At 48.3% G+C, this 16,361-nt stretch overlaps 1 protein-coding gene across 6 annotated transcripts in view; it reads left to right on the top strand.

Moving 5' to 3' along the window:
* The window catches only part of LOC143981586 (uncharacterized), a 99,801-nt gene that overhangs the window by 62,058 nt on the left and 21,382 nt on the right, over positions 1 to 16,361 (top strand). For 5 of the 6 annotated variants that reach the window (XM_077479557.1, XM_077479558.1, XM_077479555.1 and 2 more), the window contains one exon: positions 9,625 to 9,951. The exons of the other annotated variant lie outside the window; for it this stretch is intronic. In XM_077479557.1, the coding sequence (XP_077335683.1) occupies positions 9,625 to 9,951 (327 nt within the window). The remainder of the gene's footprint in view (positions 1 to 9,624; positions 9,952 to 16,361) is intronic. 6 annotated transcript variants of the gene reach the window in all.

The raw sequence follows: 16,361 nt of genomic DNA, 5'->3' as shown, positions 1-16,361 counted from the left end.
AAGCCAGCCGTCAACCGTTGGGCAAGAGGGTTATCCGGGATCATCATTTTTTTTACGCTCGAACATTAGGCCCACGGAAGACTGCCTTTTTGCAGAAAAACGTGAGCTTGGCGTGATGGAAGGTGGAGTGGAGGACAATTGTGTGGAGAGAGGAGAAGGAGAAGTAGAAGACGAGGCTGGACGGTGAGAGCCTGGAGTGTGGCTTTGTGTGTTCCGTTGCTCCCACTGGGCTCGGTGATGGCTGCCCATGTGCCTTCTTAAGGCGGTTGTCCCTAGGTGAGTGTTGGGCTTACCGCGACTAATATGTTGACTGCAAAGATTGCAGATGGCAACGCTATTGTCAGCAGCGGACACGTTAAAAAAAGCCCACACTGCGGAGCCATGTGCCGGTGTCCTGGGAGCGCGAGATGTGACCGTACATGGTCGATGACTCGCTTCTGATGCATTAGCAGTCTGCTTTTTCCCTCCTGTGCAATGTAAGTTATTCCTGCTTCTCCTCCCTATCTGCTGGTCCATATCTCCCTCTGAACTCCCCTCCTCTTCCTCTCTTGTGGGCACCCACGTGACATCACTAGACACGTCATCATCGACGTCACCTTCCCCACCGCTATAAGTAGAGATCTCGGAGTAGGCAGCAACAGCGGGGACAAACCTCCTCCTTGGGCTGATCTGGGTACTGTCGTCAGACTGCTGAGTAGCGGTTGTTGCTACCTCCTCTTCCTGATCCAATACCAAGAGTGGCTGCGCATCAGAAATGTCTTGATATGGATTGGAAAATAATTCCTGTGACTCAAGCGGAAGGTATGTGGTGGTGGTGTTGTTGGTGGTAGTGTCTTTGGGGGTGCACATAGAGAGTGAAGAAGAGGGTGCAGATCGAGAGGATGAGGAGGGTGCAGAAGAGTAAGGCTGAGTGAGCCACTCAACCAATTCTGGTGCTTCCTTTGACATAAACGCTCGCACCTTCTGCAATTCGCCACTTTGGCTCAAGCCTGTTGCTCCTGCCCTCCCCCTACCACCCCTGCCTCTTCCTCTGCCTGTCATTTTTTAAATGACCCTGTGACAAAATTCTCAGTCCCTATACTGATAAAGGACTGCTGCAGAATAGGGCAGCAGTCAGCAGTAGTGCACCTCAACCCTATATATTGTGGACCTATACCAGTCCTTAAGGATTAGCAGACTGTACCTCACTCAACCCTATATACTCTAGTACATTATACCTTACCAGTCATTAGAAGGACCTTTGTGGAACTAGTAGGTTGTGATTAGCAGACTGTACCTCAGTCCCTATACTGATAAAGGACTGCTGCAGAATAGGGCAGCAGTCAACAGTAGTGCACCTCAACCCTATATATTGTGGACCTATACCAGTCCTTAAGGATTAGTAGACTGTTCCTCACTCAACCCTATATACTCTAGTACGCTATACCTTACCAGTCCTTAGAAGGCCCTTTGTGGAACTAGTAAGTTGTGATTAGCAGACTGTACCTCAGTCCCTATACTCATAAAGGACTACTGCAGCAGAAGGGCAGCAGTCAAGTATAATATTCTTTTTATATTTGGAAGAAAGAATATTATATGTGTACAAGCCTTATCACCATACCAGTCCTGAAAAGGACCTTTGTGGACCTAATAGTAACAGCTAATGATTAAACTGACTGTCCCTCTCTGCAACACACAGCGTTCTGTCTGTCCCTATCTGCACTGAGAAAAGACAATCTGCGGCAACAATGACTTGAATAGCAGTGCCTCAAACCTATATCCTGAACTACACCTATACCATACCAGTCCTTGAAAGGACTTTTGTGGACCTAATAGCTAGCGATTTGGGTCACTGCAGTCTCTCCCTACTCCACACAGCAACCTCTCCCTATAGTGACAGTAGAAAGAATGTAAAATGGCCGCCGGATCGGGTCTGTTTATAAGTTAGGGGGAATGTCCAAGTGTCCATGTGCTGTAATGTCTCAATTGGCTGTCCTGTACCACATGATGGCTGTGTCATCATAGGTCAAAGTTTTTTTTGCACAGTAAACACGTAAGTCCGCCGGGTGAACAGCGGCAATAGTCCGCTGATCGGGCAGACCGCGAACAGCCGAAATTCGCCACGAACCGACCGCCGGACCACCACAGTTCGGCCATCCCTACTCAAGAGTGCGGCAGTCCAGAGTCTATTCCTGTTCATACCCTCGAGTAGGCATTCCATGTAGCCGTACTCATGGATTGCTCGATCCACCATGCTGTGAACCCAATGCTATGCTCCATATCCAGGCGAGGCAGGCGATCCCGTGTCGCTCCACCTCTGGTGCCAACTCCCGGAACCTGTCCCACTGAAAATGAGACAGAGCATCAGCCAATGTGTTGTCAACCCCCAGCAAGTGCACAGCATAGATGAAAGCATTCACCTACAAACAGCGTAATACCAAATTCCATAGAAGCCTGACAACCGGCACAGATGCCGCCATCAGCCGATTAACCACTTGCACCACCCAGTTGTCGCAGTTAAATCTCCAAATCTCACCTTCAGGTTTGCGAAAAAGATTCCCCCAAATCTCCATGGCCACGACAATGGGGAAACAGCTCCAGCAGAACAAGGTTCTTCAACAACCTGGCCTCAGACCACTCCAAGGGCCAATGTGCTGCACACCATTGCCCCTTGAAGAATGCCCTGAAACCCATGGACCCTGCCGTGTCCGTGAATAACTCCAGATCACAATTACTGATGGGACCCAACATCCAAAGGGCCTGCCCATTAAAGGACTCCAAGAATTCTTGCCAAACCTTAAAATCCTCACTATGTTCCTGCCTCAGAGTTGCGTAGGGCATAGGGGCCCGAATACCCGCCATAGTGGCTGACAGCTGGCGGAAAAATACCCTCCCCATTGGTATTATATGGCAAGCAAATTTTAGTTTCCCTAATAAAGACTGCAGCTGACACATTTGCAACTTTTGCACCCCGATGGTCCCACGTATCTCCTCCTGCATTCCATCCTTACCGAACTGATCACAATCCCCAAGAATGTGATGCACTCCATGGGCCCCTCTGTCTTTCCCGGAGCCAAAGGGACACCGAAGCGCTCCACCAAATGTTGCAACGTTCCTAACAGAACCGAGCAGGCATTGGTGCCCGCCGGGCCAACACATAAGAAGTCATCCAGGTAGTGAATGACCGAGTTGATGCCCGACACATGCCGGACAGCCCACTCCATGAAGAAGCTGAACTTCTCAAAAAAGCACACGAAATCGAGCCACCCATCAGAAGGCAGCGGTTTACGTAAAACCCCCCTTCCCAGGTGCAGCCCAGCAGCTGAAAGCTGTCTGGGTGGACCGGCAAAAGTCGGAAAGCCGATTCAATGTCAGATTTAGCCATCAATGTCCCCCAGCCATAACGCCGGACCCAAGCAACTGCCACATCGAATGAAGTGTACGTCACCGCACATTCCTCCGGAGCAATGGCATTGTTAACAGATCCCCTTTTGGGAACAATAGCAGAGTGGAGAGTGGAGAAACCACCAAGTCTGGAAATGGCGCCTTCCGATAGGGGGTGGCCATACGTCCCAATGCGTCTTCTTTACCCAATTTTTCCGTAACCACTGCCGAATAGAGCAGGGCGGACTTCAAATTTTTGGCCATGGGTGGGACTGAGGTCAATGAACAAGGAATCTTAAAGCCCAAAGTAAAGCCAGACTCCAACAACTGCGCTACCGCCCGGTCTGGGTAGCTACTGAGAAAAGGCAACATCCTTTCCACCCACACCAGAGTCATCCCTCCTATTCGTAGAATCTCCGGGATGTCCTTTTCCCCTCTTGAAGCACTTGGAAAGTGCGTGCGATTCCCCCACAGCCAGAACACGTGTGCTTGAATCGACAGTTTGCTCCAAACCTACACGTGCCCTCATTAAACTGCCAGCAAAAACCCCATCTTTTTTTGGTCGGTTGTCCTGAGGTTGCTGAACTCTGACCCCGCCTGAAAAAACTGGTTAGGGGCCCACGCTGTCCGTCATCAGCTTCATCCACAGGCTAATGTCCTTGTGATCCCAGCGGAGAGACGATCAGACTGTCATTCATTGACGGAATTGCTCATCATACCGGAGCCATGCCATACCCCCGTATGTCCTATGCGCTTCCCTAATGGCTGCGGAGTGCCAGCTGACGATGCTGGGGCCTTGTTAACCACCAACCCCACACTAGGTGTTGTAGAGGGTGCCTGCACCCTGCCCCCTGCACCGACCGGGGCTGAGACCGGCCCAGCCACATGCGTCCATGCCTGAGCCGGCCCACCCGCTCCACAGTGTTCAAATCTTTGTACCAGCTCCTTAAGCCCCAGTAACAGACCCCCCCAGGCCTACCTGCCCCACACAGGTGTCCTGAGCCCACACACGAGTTCAAGTCCACCAGATAGTCCGATCGTGTGTACGCAGCATAATACCTGTAAGTGCATCTCCAAGTGGGACCAATGCTCAGAGTGACAATGCCTTGGCTCTGGGCACCTTCCCACTTCCAGCACACTGCAATAAACACAGCACCACACAATACAATTTCTAGGGAGCTCCCCCTGCTTTATAATGTAGCCCTTTCTTATTGGGATTGACTGCAAGGCCTTACAATAAAGATGTAGTCTTTAGTCTTCTGTCTTCTGCTAGCTATTGGGTTGAAGAAATTGCAATCCAAAGGGTTTAACAGACAAAGAATAGTGTAGACTGAGTATTGAAACTGTTCCTGTGTTGTAGCACAATTATAACTACCTCCGGTGTAGTTGTCTCCAAATCACACAGTGTCAGTTCTCAGTGGAGTATAGGCTTGAGGCTTGCTTGAACTTGTCTAATAATGTGAAACCTCCTCCACGGGACTACAGGTCCCAGCAACACTGTGCTCTGAGTCTAAGTTTGTGAAAGTGCGTTAAGAACTATGGGCGGCAGCCCTCTAACCAAAACCAGGAAACCTCTGCTCCGGTTGTCTCAGGCCGCGTACACACTAAGTTCGTCAGACAATCCGACAGACAGTCCGTCCAAACTTTTGAATGAACGGACTTGCCCACACACGGCACTTTTTGAGCGGACTAATACGGCGGACTAAGTCCGCCATACAATCCGCTCTACTTTTGAAATGAACGGACTCGCCCACACAGGCGGAGGAAAGTCCGCTCATTTCGAGCGTGTCTCCAGGTAGGCGGGGCCCGCGAAGGAGACGTCGCTGGCCCCGCCGCCTGGAATGGACTTAAAGGGGAACCCCAACGCCGAAAAAAATCGGCGTGGGGGTGCCCCCCAAGTCCACAACAGACCCTTGTCCGAGCACGCTACCCGGCCGGCCAGGAAAGGGGGGCGAGCGAGCGCCCCCCCCCCTCCTGAGCCGTACCAGGCCGCGTGCCCTCAACATGGGGGTGCCTTGGGGAAGGGGGGCCCCCCACCCCAAAGCACCAGCACACAAGTGTAGTGTGTAGGGTAGAATCGCTGATTGTTCCACTCCGTGATTGCAGCAGGCTGCCCTCTCTGGAACACCTCCTCACAGATCTTCGCAGGCAGGCCACACGTCCAGAAAGAGACAGAAAATGGCCGCGCTGGGCCTTTTATATCCTACCCAGCATGCAGTTCATATTTAGGTGTCCGGTCCCTTTTGGGGTGCTGGGTGGTGAATTAGAGTGGCGGGTGGGGGGGTGTTTTTGCAGCACCTGATTAGAGCCATAGGCTCTAATAGGCTTCAAAATAGGTGAACTGCAAGCGCCATGCTTGACGCTCACAGTCTACCCAGGTGTGTTAGAAAAGTGAATTAATATTGACTTTCCTAACACTGAACTGCCTCTCCACCAATCAGGTGTGTGGGTCTGTTACCCGTCACCTGATTGGCTGAAACGTTAGGCGCAGCTATTGGACACCTATCAGGAGGAAAGGACGGGAGATGAGAATGGCAGGAGATGCCTGGAGGACCCCGCTCATGGCCATCACCCGCTGCCCCACCAAGACAGGGTAAGTGGCGGGCAGACGGCGAGTGGGCTTAGGGGATTCACAGTGGCAGCAGTTGATGGCACACTGCCAGCATTTAATGGGCACACCACCAGCATTTGATGTGCACAGTGGCAGCATTTGATGGGCACAGTGGTGACATTTGATGGGCACAGTGGTGACATTTGATGGCACAGTGGTGACATTTGATGGGCACAGTGGTGACATTTGATGGGCACAGTGGTGACATTTGATGGGCACAGTGGAGGCATTTGATTGGCACAGTGGTGACATTTGATGGTACAGTGGCTGCAATTGATTTTTTTTTTCTGAATTTTTCAGCTTGCTTGCGCCCCCTAAAAATTTTGAGCACCAGCCGCCACTGGTTTATATGTGCATATATATATTTATATATATATATTTATTATATGTGTGTGTTTTTATATATTATAGTATATGTGTGTGTTTTATGTAAAATGCTGTTTCTCCGTAAAGTGATCCATGCTCAGATCGCTTTTCAGAGGCATTTGACAGCCGGTAGAGAGACAATATGTTGCCTACTGACCACCTGTTTTTACCCCTTAAATGCATCATCACTGTGGTGCAACTGCATGCAATGCACACAGTTTCAGGGGGGTTGCAGTGCAGCCCCACTCACCTAGGGATGTACTTCAAGGGGGCCCTGACTGGAAAAAGATTGTGAAACACCAACATAGAGGAACCCGTCTCTCCATTTTCCTCCTGCAGCCACTGAATGCCTGTGGGTGGGAAAGGAGGAGAAGCGGGGGAAATGGAGAAATCGGCTCCTTTATATGCGGCCACCCACTTGGGACCGGGCCCCGGTGTTCTGCCATCGGGCTCAGAGAAAAGAGCCTTGTCCGGAGGTCGGGGGTGGGGGGCCCTCCATGGTTTCTTGCATCAGGCCCTGAAGGTTCTAGTTACGTCACTGAAGGCTGTTATGGCCAGTTATACTCCATAAGCAATGTGTGGATCCCGGTTATTTTAGTAAGAGGGTTAGGGGGATGGGAGTATTAAGGACATAACAGTATAATAGAGGGGCCATTTGGCACAACATACTATGAGATGAATACTTCCATATGTAGTCTGGTAAAGGGCAGCTTCTCTCCACCCCTCTGTCCTACTGTCCCCTCCTCACACTCCCTGCAGCTCCTCCCTATGCCCACCCACACACTCACAGCTCCTCTTTCTGCCCGCCCACACACTCACAGCTCCTTCCTCTGCCCGCCCACACACTCACAGCTCCTCCCTCTGCTCGCCCACACACTCACAGCTCCTCCCTCTGCCCGCCCACACACTCACAGCTCCTCCCTCTGCCCACACACTCACAGCTCCTCCCTCTGCCCGCCCACACACTCACAGCTCCTCCCTCTGCCCACCCACACACTCACAGCTCCTCCCTCTGCCCGCCCACACACTCACAGCTCCTCCCTCTGCCCACACACTCACAGCTCCTTCCTCTGCCCGCCCACACACTCACAGTTCCTCCCTCTGCCCACCCGCACACTCACAGCTCCTCCCTCTGCCTGCCCGCACACTCACAGCTCCTCCCTCTGCCCACACACTCACAGCTCCTTCCTCTGCCCACCCACACACTCACAGCTCCTCCCTCTGCCCACCCACACACTCACAGCTCCTCCCTCTGCCCCCCACACACTCACAGCTCCTCCCTTTGCCCACACGCACACTCACAGCTCCTCCCTCTGCCCACCCACACACTCACAGCTCCTCCTTCTGCCTGACCACACACTCACAGCTCCTCCCTCTATCCACCCACACACTCACAGCTCCTCCCTCTGCCCACCCAAAAACGCACAGCTCCTCCCTCTGCCCACCCACACACTCACAGTTCCTCCCTCTGCCTGTCCACACACTCACAGCTCCTCCCTCTGCCCACCCACACACTCACAGCTCCTCCCTCTGCCCACCCAAAAACTCACAGCTCCTCCCTCTGTCCACCCACACACTCACAGCTCCTCCCTCTGCCCCCCACACACTCACAGCTCCTCCCTCTGCCCACACGCACACTCACAGCTCCTCCCTCTGCCCACACACACACACTCATAGCTCCTCCATCTGCCCCCCACACACTCACAGCACCTTCCTCTGCTCACCCACACACTCACAGCTCCTTCTTCTGCCTACCCGCACAATCACAGCTCCTCCCTCTGCCCGCCCACACACTCACAGCTCCTTCCTCTGCCCGCCCACACACTCACAGCTCCTTCCTCTGCCCGCCCACACACTCACAGCTCCTTCCTCTGCCCGCCCACACACTCACAGCTCCTCCCTCTGCCCGCCCACACACTCACAGCTCCTCCCTCTGCCCACCCACACACTCACAGCTCCTCCTTCTGCCTGCCCACACACTCACAGCTCCTCCCTCTATCCACCCACACACTCACAGCTCCTCCCTCTGCCCACCCAAAAACTCACAGCTCCTCCCTCTGCCCACCCACACACTCACAGCTCCTCCCTCTGCCTGTCCACACACTCACAGCTCCTCCCTCTGCCCACCCACACACTCACAGCTCCTCCCTCTGCCCACCCAAAAACTCACAGCTCCTCCCTCAGCCCACCCACACACTCGCTCCTCCCTCTGCCTGTCCACACACTCACAGCTCCTCCCTCGGCCCACCCACACACTCAGAGCTCCTCCCTCTGTGCACCCACACACTCACAGCTCTCTCTACTAGATCAGTCTGTGAACAGTGAACAGTCTGGGCAGGGCTCCAGTACCCGGAACTAGAAGCAGAGCATTGGGAAATGCGGTCAGGGGGTTCTGTATCCCTCCACAGAGAGAAACAAGTCCCTTGTAATTAGGGCTGTTTCCATCCATACAGTTACATATATGTAAAGATATGTGACATTCTAATACATGTTATGGATCCTAAATTCTGATTAAGATTTTATGGGGGTATTATAAGAATTTCTAAGGATGCCCTGGTGGCTGGTGTCCGGGTGACGGGCAGTCAGAAACCCAGGCAGAGCATGTAAAAGCCGGACTGTCTGGGTGTACAGGTGGCAACCCTAGCTGGGGCGACATTTGGTAAGGGATACCTCACGATTCCAGTCCTGATCAGGTGAGAATAAAAAGTGAATGCTGTGAGCCGGGTCTGTCTTTGATTTATAATTAACCAGACCTATCAGGTTGTGGGGGCGGAGTCACAACCCATATGTATGATGTCATGATGCAACAGGAAAGTACATTTTATATACAACTCTATAGATCAGACCAAAATGAGGAGGAAAGAGGGACAGAGGGACATTGCTCCAAATCAGGGACAGTCTCTCAAAATCCGGGACATTTGGGAGCGACGAGAAAATAGAAAAAAAATCCTCCAATCCCATCTACACAATCCTATACCTACAGAGGATCCAGAGGAAGGTGAAATAAAGGATGCTCCAATTTACTCCAGCAGGGGAAATGGGGGGAGGAATGATTGTCTATTCATTGATGATTTATTGGTAGAATAATGGAGAGTATAGGGGTGTCAGAGGAGATTCCTCAATGATCTGAGATGGGAAGAAAACAGAGGAATCCCAGGAAGACCCGGAGGACTCTGATAGATGGAATCTGAATATTTCTGGGATCCTCATAGAGGGATATATGTTATATGAGGGGGAGGGGAGTACACTGTGACCTGACTGGGATCTGTATTCTGTCTGTGCAGGAAAAGTCCAGGAAATATTCACCCAGCCGGGATCTGACCTTCTCATCCCAATCAGACGTCATCTCACCCTCAACCGTACAGATAGATGGAGATGTGACCGGATTATGTGGTACTATGACAAATATCCTGGAGTCTGGAAGAAAATAGCTCATCACTGGAATTGTGATCCGTCTGATGTCAGATATTTCCCCAATACAAGGATATCAGAGAATGGAAGTCGGATCATATCCAATGTGACTCCGGAGAATGACGGGAGATACCGTGTGCATATACACATCTCTACAGGACGCCGTATACAGAAAGATTATTACACCGTCCATGTAGAAGGTAAGTCCAGAAGGTTGTAGAGCGCTGTGTATGGGGGTCACATGACTGAAGACAATGGGTGTGATGTTAGTGGGGGATTTAGTGTTGGGGGAGGGGTGCACACAGACACAATCTATCTCCTCCAGTCTCCAGGAAGATGTCTGCACACCTGATTATAGGTAAGGATGGGGGAGGGGCATGCTGTGTATATATTGGACCTGATCAATGGAAATGATTGTCTCTCTCAATTCCAGTATCGGTTCCGCTCCTCCATGTCTCATAGTTTCATAGTTTCATAGTTAAAATGTCTCCGGAATGGCAGCGCTGAGATCTCCTGCAGGGTGGAGGAGGGGACTAAGCCGAATATCAGTCTATCTGTGATTGGAGGATCCCAGTGGAATTATTCCAATCACATTACAGCCATTGTGGGGTCACCGGGGCACTGTAACATCACCTGTACTGTGAAGAATGGGGTCAAGGATGAGGGCTGCTCTCCAGGACTTAGACTGGAAGAGAATATTGGCACCAATGGGCACAGAACAGAAATGGGAATTCTTCAAAAAGCTTGTTTGTGATCTCACGGCACAGTATATTCCCATGGGGAATAAGTTTAAAAGGTTAAAAATAAAGCCGATGTGGCTCACGGCCAAAGTTAAAAAAGCTATAAACTATAAAAAAAGAGCTTTCAAAAAATTTAAAAATGAAGGAATGCTAGTGTCATTTAAATGTTACAAGGAATATAACAGAATATGTAAAAAGGAAATCAAGGATGCAAAAATTCTGAATGAAAGACAGATTGCAAAAGACAGTAGGACAAACCCCCAAAAATTCTTCAAATATATTAATAGTAAAAAGGCTAAGTCTGAGCATGTAGGCCCTTTGCAAAATAATATGGAGTGGGTGACTGGGGACAAAGAGAAGGCTGACTTATTAAATACTTTCTTCAGCTCTGTGTATACAAAGGAGCATGGGGGAGCTCATGTCCACAATGGGGGTGGTACTGACGCAGCCCCGAAATCCACAATGGCTCATAAGTGATATGGTCCAGAAATATTTGGACAGAATAAAGGTGGATAAAGCACCTGGACCTGATGGCATCCACCCACAGATCCTAAAAGAATTGAGCTCTGTAATTTCAAAGCCATTGTATCTAATTTTTAGGGACTCATTAATGACAGGAATAGTACCACTGAGTTGGCGCAGGGCCAATGTGGTGCCTATATTTAAAAAGGGAACAAAGTCTTTACCAAGTAATTATAGACCCGTTAGTTTAACTTCTATAATTGGGAAGATACTGGAGGGATTAATAAAAGACCACATAGACGAGTTCTTGCAGGAAAAAAATATTTTGAGCAACAGACAGCATGGATTCATGAAAGACAGAAGTTGTCAGACAAACCTGATTTATTTTTATGAGGTGGTAAGTAAAACCTTGGACAGAGGGGTGGCTGTGAACGTGTTATACTTGGACAGAGGGGTGGCTGTGGATGTGGTATACTTGGACAGAGGGGTGACGGTGGACGTGGTATACTTGGACAGAGGGGTGGCTGTGGACGTGGTATACTTGGACAGAGGGGTGGCTGTGGACGTGGTATACTTGGACAGAGGGGTGGCTGTGGATGTGGTATACTTGGACAGAGGGGTGGTGGTGGACGTGGTATACTTGGACAGAGGGGTGGCGGTGGACGTGATATATTTGGATTTTGCAAAAGCGTTGGATACAGTTCCGCACACACGGCTCATGTGTAAGGTAAAGTCTACAGGTCTGGAAATATCAGTTTGTAGATGGATAGAAAACTGGCTTAATGACAGAATTCAGAGAGTCGTGATTAATGATTCTTACTCTGAATGGTCTAAGGTTATCAGTGGTGGACCCTTACTTTTTAATATCTTTATAAATGATATTGGGTCTGGGATCAAGAGTAACATTTCCGTCTTTGCAGATGACACCGAGCTATGCAGTGCAATAACGTCCTTACAGGATGTCTCCAATTTACAAGCCGACCTCAATGCTCTGTCTAATTGGGCGACTATGTGGCAGATGAGGTTTAATGTTGAGAAATGTAAAGTTATGCACTTGGGGGCTAAGAATATGCATCATACACGCTAGGGGGAGTACAACTGGGGGAATCCATAGTGGAGAAGGATCTGGGGGAATCCATAGTGGAGAAGGATCTGGGGGTTTTGGTAGATCATAAGCTCAATAATAACATGCAATGCCAAGCTGCGGTTTCCAAAGCGAGCAAAGTCCTTTCCTGTATAAGAGAGGTATGGACTCCAGAGAGAGAGATATCATTTTGCCCCTGTTCAAATCATTAGTAAGACCTCATCTGGAATATGCCGTTAAGTTTTGGGCACCAGTTCTCAAAAAGGATATCGGGGAACTGGAGAAAGTGCAGAGAAGGGCAACCAAACTGATAAGAGGCATGGAGGAGCTCAGCTATGAGGAAAGATTAGAGGAACTGAATTTATTCACTCTTGATAAGAGGAGATTAAGGGGGGATTTGATCAATATGTACAAATATATAAGGGGTCCATATAGGGAACTTGGTGTCGAGTTATTCACTTTACAGTCAACAATGAGGACAAGGGGGCACTCTTTACGTCTAGAGGAGAAGAGATTTCATCTCCAAATACGGAAAGGTTTCTTCACAGTAAGAGCTGTGAAAATGTGGAATAGACTCCCTGCAGAGGAGGTTCTGGCCAGCTCAGTAGATTGTTTTAAGAAAGGCCTGGATTATTTCCTAAGTGTACATAATATAACTGGGTACTAAAATTTATAGGTAAAGTTGATCCGGGGAAAGTCCGATTGCCTCTCGGGGGATCAGGAAGGAATTTTTTCCCCTGCTTTAGCAAATTGGATCATGGCTCTGCTGGGGTTTTTTGCCTTCCTCTGGATCAACTGTGGGTATAGAATTGGGTATATGGGCTGGTATATTTATTATGTATATATATATTTATATATATATATTATTATTTTTTTGGTTGAACTGGATGGACTTGTGTCTTTTTTCAACCTGACTAACTATGTAACTATGTAACTAACTATGTAACTATGTCAGCCAATCGGAGGAGAGCAGAGGCAGGGGGTCACCTGTTCAGGGGAGGAGAGATCGGGGGATGGGCACAGAGACATTTAAAGTGGTTGTAAACCCTTACTTTGACCTACAGGTGAGCCTAGATTAAGTCTTACCTGTAGGTCCAAGAAATATCTCCTAAACCTATACGGTTTAGGAGATATTTACAAAAAGACAACGGCTCGCAGGCACACTGGGCAGGCTGCAGATCGCGGTGATATGCCGCTTGTGTCGGGTCATGTGCGCTTGCGTGGGAGTGACATCATCGTGGCTCCGGCGAATCACAGCGCCGAAGCAGCGAGACCTGGATGTCACTCTGGGATCCATGGCAGCGGTGAACATGAAAACGGAGGACCGATTCGGGGGTTTTGTTCTCAGGTAAGTTATTCATAATGAGCTAGTATACTATGCATACTAGCTCATTATGCCTTTGCCTTGCAGGTTGCATTTTTTTTAACTGCCTTTACTTCCTCTTTAAACAGAGGAGTGGGAGGGGCAGAAAACAAATAAGCTCCGCCCACTGACTGAATAGAGAATATGAAATGTATACAGAAATGATAGATTTACATTACAGGTTTTATTTTTTTAGTCCTGATCATAATAAAATAAAAACACAATATTTCCCCTTCACGGTGTTTGTTCTCAGAGGACAGGAAATGATTTCCAATCATAGATGGCGCATAATATTCCTGTCTATATAATCCGCAGTCTAGAGCGGGTAAGGAGCGCCCCGCGTACATCTACTGCGGCAGGGCGGCAAAATCACTTACCTGTTCATTTAAAAAAAAGGAAAAATGGGGACATAAAGGCACCAGGTAAATTCAAAAGTATAAAGAGTTGTAGTTTTTTTGTATAAATTTATTCAAAATTTGAAAAGACATACATAATTAAATAGTTAAAAGTTTTGACACAGGAAATGTATCCACACATATAAGGATCTACCTCAGCATTGACATCACAGATCAAATAGTATAATTCAAAATATATACAGGAGATCTTATCACCCAAAGACATATAGATTAGTGTATATAACCGCTATGGTGAGGAGCTGATGGAGCATCCACAAAACTTGCCCGACACGTTTCGCGTTATTGGGGAAAACGCTTCTTCTGGGGCGCGAATAAAAACACTCTTAAAGATTAGAAAAGAAAACAAAATACATAAATGAATACAATATACATTTCCAAACTATTACAAAACATAAGTTGCTGCATACATTTGATCGAAAATATATAAAAGGACAATATGCAAGAAATAGAAAAACAGAAGTGCTTGTCAGAAAGGGAACACGCAGGTATAGGGCCCATATGTGCCGGTCATATATGGGACACTGTGGGGGCATGCACACTATTATGAATATTTAACCACTTCCCGACCAGCGCGCGACGATGTACGTCGACAGCATGGCACGGGCAGGCATATTGGCGTACATGTACGTCCAATATTCGTTGCCGCCATGCCATCGGGAGCGCGCCGCCGGCGGCGCGCTCCCGCGCTGGTCGGGACCCCCGTGAGTCCGGTCGCGGGACCCGCGGACTCGATCGCCGCGGGCATCCCCGCGATCGTCTCACGGAGCGGCCGAATGGAGGAAATGCTGTATAAACAACATTTTCCCATTCTGCCTAGCAACTAGTGACGCTGATCTCTGCTCCATGTGATTGGAGCAGAGATCAGTGTACACTAAATGAAAGCCCAACCCCCCCCCACAGTTAGTAACACACCCCTAGGAACACTTAACCCCTACACTGCCACCCACTGGTTAACCCTTTCACTGCCAGTGTCATTTACACAGGAATCACTGCATTTATATAGCAGTGATTACTGTATAAATTACAATGGTCCCAAAAATGTGTCAAAAATGTCCGATGGGTCCCCGACAATGTCGCAGTCACAATAAAAATCGCAGATCGCCGCCATTACTAGTAAAAAAAAAAAATAATAAAAAATTATTAATAAAAATGCTATAAAACTATCCCTATTTTGTAAACGCTATAACTTTTGCGCAAACCAATCAATAATCGCTTATTGCGATTTTTTTTACCAAAAATATGTAGAAGAATACGTATCGGCCTAAATTGAGGGGAAAAAATGTTTTTTTATATATTTTTGGGGGATATTTATTATAACAAAAAGTAACAAATAATGCGTTTTTTTCAAAATTGTCGCTCTATTTTTGTTTATAGCGCAAAAAATAAAAACCGCAGGGGTGATCAAATACCACCAAAAGAAAGCTCTATTTGTGGGAAAAAAAGGACGTCAATTTTGTTTGGGAGCCACGTCGCACGACCACGCAATTGTCAGTTAAAGCGACGCAGTGCCGAATCGCAAAAAGTGGTCTGGTCTTTGACCAGCAAATTGGTCCGGTCTATAAGTGGTTAATGTTCGTTAGAAAAAGGTAATGCATTTATATATATGTATAAATTAGATGTCCTACCCCAAAACTTTCTGTAGATGGCGCTGATGGTAAACGAAAAAGGGTTGTATTGTATATGTATTGTAGTAACTTGTTTCATGTAAATAATGCTGGAAATAGACATAACATCAGTATAGATAGAAGCATTCCACAGATGTATATATCAAGGTTAGAACTGTATACATATAGTGTAGAAAAATATTTATTTGCCCTTTCAAAACTGATGATATACAATAACTTTAATGTATACTTCTTTGATATATATGTATAAGTGCTCTATCGGCAACAACAGAGCCATATACAAATCATATGTTCACACTCTACCCTCTTTTTCTATATCATTTTTCAACTCTAATATTACCTCACCTAGTTCCTCTCTGTCCATTGGGATTATATATATTTATACATTTATATCACGACTTTTTCCCTGTTTTATGGGTTTTTATTATCACATCATGTTCCTCTCTAATGTTCATTATAGTCTTGTCATTTGGGGGTCTGGTGGCAGATGGCGCTGTGACGGCCTTTCGGACACTGTGCGGCCGGTAAGCGCCACAGGAAATGTCCTGTTTTGACGCATCAGGAGTCTTTTTTACGCGGGCCAAATATACATCTTTTGACCCGACGTCCCTGACTCCTCCCCCGGGCGCTGTCTATCCCTGCATCCCGCCCCCATACGTACCTGTGTATGGCGCAGGCGCGCGGGGGAATGGGCGGTCCTGCGGGATGACGTACGCCCGGGGATCTCGGCCGGTGTCTTGTAAAATAGTGTCCCCCATCAGATGCTGTCCCCTGCGTACTGCGCATGCGCAGTACACAGGAACACAGATTCCGAAAATTGCCGAGGACGAACGGCGCCTGCGCCGTGAGTCCAGGTTCTATCCCCACTATCCAAGTGGACATAGAGTTAGAATAAAAAAGAGCCGAGCGGAGCGAGGCCG

Source organism: Lithobates pipiens, unplaced genomic scaffold, assembly GCF_037356315.1.
Source record: "Lithobates pipiens isolate NorthernLeopardFrog02 unplaced genomic scaffold, aLitPip1_a1.2 Scaffold_16, whole genome shotgun sequence".
Lineage (NCBI taxonomy): Eukaryota > Metazoa > Chordata > Amphibia > Anura > Ranidae > Lithobates > Lithobates pipiens.
The sequence above is the reverse complement of the archived record's forward strand: the minus strand, read 5'-3'. Positions and strand labels throughout refer to the sequence as shown.